At 37.9% G+C, this 7,110-nt stretch overlaps 1 protein-coding gene across 11 annotated transcripts in view; it reads left to right on the plus strand.

Annotated features, from left to right (window-relative positions):
* The window catches only part of PAM (peptidylglycine alpha-amidating monooxygenase), a 219,289-nt gene extending 216,399 nt beyond the window's left edge, over window positions 1-2,890 (plus strand). For 10 of the 11 annotated variants that reach the window (XM_073344599.2, XM_073344602.2, XM_073344604.2 and 7 more), the window contains 2 exons: window positions 1,112-1,168; window positions 1,782-2,890. In XM_073344599.2, the coding sequence (XP_073200700.1) occupies window positions 1,112-1,168; window positions 1,782-1,963 (239 nt within the window). In that variant the 3' untranslated portion in view covers window positions 1,964-2,890. Of the gene's footprint in view, window positions 1-617; window positions 806-1,111; window positions 1,169-1,781 lie in introns of those variants that run through there. The other variant, XR_012158986.2, reaches the window with a different exon arrangement.
* The last annotated feature ends 4,220 nt before the right edge of the window (window positions 2,891-7,110 follow it).

Here is a 7,110-nt window from a genome sequence, read left to right on the forward strand (position 1 = left end):
TTCATACTGTAGTAACCTATTATAACACATTTTACTTTCTTCGAAACTGTCACATGAATTAGCAATTAAATGTTCATTTCCTGGATTATCTGTATGCCATAAAAAGTTGGTAAAACAGACAGAATAAAACATACATGAATTGTGCAAATAACATAGTTCCACCACTATTACAGACCCAATGTAATTGAAATCCTCACACAAAATGCATAAAGTTTGAAGTGCAGTGATAATGGTGGAAGAAAATCTTGCTTGCAAATGTTCAGCATTGAAAAGTAATACTGCATGAGGAGTTGTTGTTTTTAGTGTTAAATATGCAAACACTCCAGAGGGCTAAATCATAATAAAAAGCAGATATGAATAAGACCTCTTAAATCTACCTGTCCATCTCCCAGCATGCAGATTTGTTCCTTCTAGTGCATTTTGGAGTAACTGAAATTACAGTGGATGGGAACATTTTGATAAAACTGGACTTTGTTAAATATCTAGAATATATTTAAACTGGTAAAAACAAATCACTTAGTTCTGCAAATTCTTTGCACTGATTTATGAGTATATACAAAGTAGTGTGTAGAAAAAACAATTTGGTTGTGTTTTTTTGTTTTCCTTTGGATTTGCAGTGGGAGAATCACTATCATTTTCCAGTAGCTCAAGAAATTTGGAGATCATTGAAGTGTCTACCATGGATCTAGAGTGTTTCAAGAGCAAACTGTACCACATGCATGTCCAAATGAGAACAGAAGTATAGTACTGTTTGGCATGTCTTACTACAACTTGCAGTGTGCTGGAATATAATTATCCAGACAGTGTAAGTGATGAAGTTGTTCTTCTCCAACTGTAGTCTTCACGATCACAAAAGCCAGCAGTTGAGAAAGTGGTTCTCGGATTTGACTGAGAATTTAATCATCTTAATGGCTGCAATGACGTATAGAAAGAATGGCACAAACTGAAAATAAAGAGTGTGTCCTTTTTCCCACTATGAGTTAGAATTCTACCCTAACCATGAAACTGGACAATATCAATTTTTCTCTCAACTGCTGATCAGTATCAGAAAATGCACTGTTTCAGAATAGGGCCATTGATGCTTATTTTGAAATTTGCTTTATCTTTTCAGCTGATGCAGACCACAAACTTGAATCAAGTTCAGGAAGAATCTTGGGCAGACTTCAAGGTAAGTAAAATGCAAGATATCTTTGACTGTTAAGAGTCCAATAACTCAGATTTTATTCAAGTAAGTCAACACAGAAACATGTTTGAGAATAAATACTGTATATTTAATACCTTGGTGCTGGGAGTGGGATTTTCCAAGGGCAGAGGTGGGGGAAGTCTCTCCTCCTCAGCTCTCTCTTTATTATAAATATATATAATGCCTTCCTCCTACCACCTTTTATATGTCCGCTCAAGATGATCTGCCATTCCTGCCAAGAAGCTGGTACCTGTCATAATGAGTTATCCCTGTTTCTTATAGTGAATGAAATGAAGCGCTGCCTCTGGGATGGCTAATTATGTTCAAACTGGTCAGGACACACGAGATGCTGTTCAGACGGTTGTTATAGCTGAATCCTAAAGGAAGCTCTAAAAAAACCCATTTGTAATTTTGTTTGCCACAACCTATGTGCCTAGCTTCCCAAGATGGTTCATGTGCTGGCCTTCTTCGAGGGCTTGGTGGAAGGTGCTTTTGGGAAAAGGATAAGGGTCATTAAAGTGGGTAATGGATGAGTGGTAGGAATTTTTTTTTCAAATTCAGTAATGGAAAGCTTACCTTAGGTATTTCCTTTCTACAGGAAAAGGTAGTGGAGGCCTTAACCTTGGGAACTTCTTTGCAAGCCACAAAAGCTACAGTCGGAAAGGGTTTGACCGACTTAGTACTGAAGGGAGTGATCAAGAAAAAGATGAAGATGATGGTACAGACTCAGAAGAAGAGTATTCAGCTCCCCCACCCCCACCAGTATCTTCCTCATCATGAAACCAGCCTTTGATTTATTCTACATTGAATGATTCTACCAAGAACATCAGATTCCTTTTCCCTTTAGCACGTTTAAGATTTTGTGTATTTAATTGTAAACTGTACTAGTCTGCGTGGGGCTGTACACTGGGATTTGTTTGGTTTTAGTTTGGTTTGGGGTTTTTTTTAAGTGGAGGAGTGTGTGGAAGTTTTATATCAGTGCCGTTGTCTTTATGTGAACATCTTAATAAAGAAAACAATCCTCTTTTAATGGCAGTACTGATTTAAAGTAGTAGTATTTTATCATTTCTGTTTTGGGACCTTTTCTGTATTTGTAAATAAGTCCCATTATCTGCTTTAGCACAATATTTTCCTCATGACATTTCAGTTGTCAGTTTCTTTCTTTTGTGCCTTTCCTGTTCAATATCCTTAAACTATTGCAGTACAGAGGAAATACAGTGCCACAAGAAAACAAAGCTACTAAATCTTCTTCTATTTTTTTAAAATCACATAATATTGCATTGAGAGAGAGAAAAAGTCTCTATTTAATTCTTTTTTCTTCCTCCTTAGTTGGTGTGTTTCTGAGATGTCTTATTTTTAGATAGTATTACTGTTAAAATACTATTTTCTGAGGCTGAATGTAATTTGTGTAATAAAGTGTTCGCAGAGCATTTGCTGTCAGAGTGTATTTTGGAATTTTTGCATATTTGAAGGGTTTTTGTACACAACTTTTGTAACAATAACACAGACCACTTCTTACAGTGAAAAATGTGCTATTTTGTATGAGTTGGAAGATATTTTGTTATGTAGCAGCTTTAAAGGGGAAAAAAACAAGACTAACTTACATACATGTATAAAATCAAACAAACATTTAAAGAGGAATCTTGCCTGTATATCAAAATTGCAGGGTATTTATTTTAATAAAACATGATCAGAGCTAAGAAGAAACCTGTGTCTCAGATTGCATATGAAAATAAATTAGTTTAGGCAACTAGTATAAGTTTGCTTACAGAACTGATACTCTTAATTTTTCTAAATTTCCTCCCCCATTCATGCAACATAGTCCTCATTTCTGCAATATGATGACTCACTATTTTATATTTGCTGAAGACCGGCTAGATAATTATGCTGAATGTGTGAGTCATCTAAAGTGACTCATTTGTGTGACATTGTCATGATTCATCAGTCTCCTTTGAGGATCAGAGGCATAGATTAATCTCATTTTATTTAAAATCTGCACATACAGGCTGAGAGAGCAAAAAATTGCTACAGGGTCCTATGAAATGACTTTCATCACATTTACTATAATGGGCTGTTGCTGGTGCTTAAGGAGGTTTCTTGGGGGCAAATGTATTGTATTGCTGGAACACAGACTGATTCATCCCTGACCAGATAAGGCCTTGTACCTCTTCTTTCGGGAACAAAGGGTAAAAAACTTAACTACCCTTCTCTGTTTTTTCTTAGAAGAGAAGTGGTAACTCCTCTAGGGTTAAACTCCCAAAATGCAACCATTTTTCAGGCCATTAGAGCGCTGATGCTGTAGCTCTGAAAGTACTGTTTTTTTCCCCCTAACAAAATGACTCTGTCTCACACTTGGGACCCTGGAGAGCATTAGTGTTCTTTTGGGTGCAACTTTATTATAGCTGAGCCATTTGCTTGCCTTAAACTTGCATACAAGCAAAAATAATGAGAATTCGAGCAGGAAGAAACCTAAAAAAGTAAAAAGAAAAGGAGTACTTGTGGCACCTTAGAGACTAACCAATTTATTTGAGCATAAGCTTTCGTGAGCTACAGCTCACTTCATCGGATGCATACCATTGAGGGTACCTCATTAGGGTGCAAGATGTTACCTGCTTTGTGCTGAGAGCTGAACTGCCCAACTTTTAACTAATACAGTTAATCAAAACCCATGGTGGTACCATATTATTGGACAAGACAAGATCTTATATTTAATAATGAGTGCCTCTGAGCATGTGCACTCTTATTAAACGGGCTGTTATGAGCCTGTCTATTTTCTGATGTTTAGATTTAGCAATTGTGAGCTAACTATCTTGGGAGCCACAATGTATGGAAATGCACTCAGAGATTAGCGTGTAATTAAATATTAACTGAAAACAACTGCAGTGAAGAAGACAGTGTTATAACTTCTGCATTTGAAAGCTGGGTGGTCAAACTCATCTCAATTGAGGGTGGTGGTGTTTTTTTTTTAAATGAAAATCATCAAGTTTGAGTGCAGGCGAACACATACTTGACCAAAAAGCATAAAGACACCATAGTATTTACAGGAAATGTTACACCAGTTGGGTCCATTTATTGTTTTGTTGAATGTTGTTAAAAGTGGAGCCCTCTTTAACACTTGTTTTAAATGATAAACCTGGGTCACTAATGTTCTGTAGGAACCAATCGAAAATAGTCTGGGGTTTTTAAAAGCCAAGTGTGGCTGCCTCTTGTTCAGATGTGGCTCTTGGTGGAGTGCATATGAGCCTTCTCTTCCTTACTTAATCCTGTCTACACTACAAAAATTATATATCGCTGACGATGGGTGCAACTGAGCATGGTTTAAATGGAAGTATAAAAGGACAAACTTGTTCAGCAGGACATAAAACAATTGTAGTCTATGCCTTCTCCAGCGTGCAGGGACTAGTCTCTACTAGACCCCACTGTGGTGCAAGCCATCCCAAAAATGGTTGAAATCAGGCACAGTATAGCTCCACTAGCCAGTATTGCATTGCTAGCTTTGGATAAGGGCACATACTGTAATCTCCAAAGGGGTGGGTTGCCACCACAGTTGTGCTCCCCGGGAGGCATACTGCAGTTCCACAGCTTTTCCTGTTCAAGGCTGTGCTTTAATAACACAGTCTGGCCCTAAATGAGCAGAGGAGAGATGCAGTAAAAAGAACTAATTTTTGCTGTACCTAAAGGTAACGTGCAATGGAAAAATCATGCAGGAAAACAATAGATCAGAGTATTCTTTTTGCACAATTGTTTAATAACCAGCAGATCCTCCTCAAAAGAATCTCTGTTAAAAGAATAACCATGTGTTATCTACTGAAAGAAAAATATTAGTTATTTGTTGTCAAAGTAGAATTGGCTTACATAGCATGTGCCCTTTTATCTCACTGACAGCAGATGTCCACCAATTAACAGAAAATGCTTTTTAAGTAATAAACGCTGGAAGAAATGCCAACTCCAAGCCTTCAAAAATCACGACTGATCATATAGTGTGATTTTTTTTTAATGGATTTTTTTGTATCTTGTGGATTCATTTTTTTTTTTGAGCTTTTCTCAGCCACTGTGGGGGCTAGACACTTTTTAGTTGAAAGCTCAGATTCTCATATAATCACATGGCTCTAGGAGCTGGGGCTTTAAGAAAAACACCAAATACTGAGAGTTGGCAACAGTGCTGCCTGAGGAGCTGCAGTGACCCTCTCCCATTAGTGAATAATGCCATGAACTTTGGATAAGGCAGGGAAGGAACCTGCTATTTGTCCCAAGTTTGAGTTGGGCAGCTCAGAGAGGTGGCCCCTCTGAATATAGGTAGTTCACAATGAGCAAACCAGGAGGCAACTGTAGGCTCCTGGTAGAAGAGCCAACAAACAGACCTGCACCACTAAGTCACCTGAAGGTGTCCCGGTTAAACAAAATTATATCCCAGTTAAGCAGCTGTCCTTTCTATCAAGTACCATTAGGTGTAAATTGGCTCCCTAGGAGGCATCTTGATTAAGTAGAGTTTTCCAATTAAGCAGTGCACTGTAGTAGTTAATGAGGATTTATAAATCAATGCAGTAAATTGCAACAGTTCCTTGCTCTCCACTAAGCTAGATTCATGTACATCCTTTCAGAGAACTTTTAGTTCCCTAGTATGATTCCTGGTACTGTCGCATAGGGGCATGAATTGGTGGGGGCTGGGTAGAGTTGTGAGGGGCATGGCATGAGGAACCTGCAGATTTCTGCTGCCTTACCCTGAAGTGTATAAGAAGTGTTGTATTAATAAAAATTGTTTGTTTATCCAAATGTGCTAGCAACATATTAACATAAAATGTCTTGGGTAGAAAAACTAGGTAAGGTCACTGCTTATAGAGCAAGCCAAAAATAAGGGCTACACTGGATTAAATCAAACATTCAGAGACGCCATGACATTGTTCTTTTAAATGTGCTTTTCTTATTGAAACAATGTCCTGTGACATACTGTGCAATTATTCTGGTCTCCTGCTGTGTGTAATGGATGACTGCTGTAACAGGAAAAAGGGGAAAGACCGCTGTTTCTGAACCTAGACATGGGATGCCTAATTCATCTCTGACTCGCTAGTCAAATTCTGGCTCTGCACTTCAGTGTGGTTGCATGCCTGTAACAGATGCTACAAAGAAGAGCACAAGCGAAATGCCTATGTTGCTTAGAACATGTTTTCTGTTTAAAATAGCAGCATACAGCTTGCACAGCACAGTTTTAACATCCCATCATTTTACTTTTATATCTAACCTTTCTTACTCTAGAATGAATATGATAACTTCTTGATTCATCATGAATTATCATAAAATGTGATTTTAAAATATTCAACATCTGCATGAATGGTCTGTTCAAATCACCCTTCTTTGATACTTTTCCGCTATTGTTCCTGTGTAATATTTAGATTCATCTGTGCCATTGAACAGCATGGGACAGCAGAGAGGAATTTACTATCATACAGGGAGGGTTTGCATTCTGCAGAGATCTGATATTTCGCTCTGCAAAACCTGCAACTCCTTTCTGCTTTTGAAGCTTCTTGTCTGAGAAGCTAACCGACCTAGCTGACTTCATTGTACAATTCTTCCAGCAAGTACACAGTAGGTGAAACTACAGGGACATAGAGTTAAGGCACGTGCATATACAGCTCAAATGTCACTCTCTGTAATTCCATTCCACAGAGCTTTGGTATCCTCTCACTTTTATTGTTAAAGTTATTAACACCAGAAACAAAACAGCATGAAACTGAGGTTCTAGAAAGAGCCATTTACATTAAAATCATGAATCCCACAATATTTTGTTTTTTGCTTGAATAATTTATAGTTCATTTTGGATCACTTATTGTGTCCCACATTTGAAAACGAGCAGGTTGAGTGGGCTTCATGCACATCTTCTGTTACTTACACAACCCTTTGTAAGCGAGCCACATGTGGATAGCGATGGG

The sequence above is a fragment of the Lepidochelys kempii genome, chromosome 5, assembly GCF_965140285.1.
Source record: "Lepidochelys kempii isolate rLepKem1 chromosome 5, rLepKem1.hap1, whole genome shotgun sequence".
NCBI classification, from domain to species: domain Eukaryota; kingdom Metazoa; phylum Chordata; order Testudines; family Cheloniidae; genus Lepidochelys; species Lepidochelys kempii.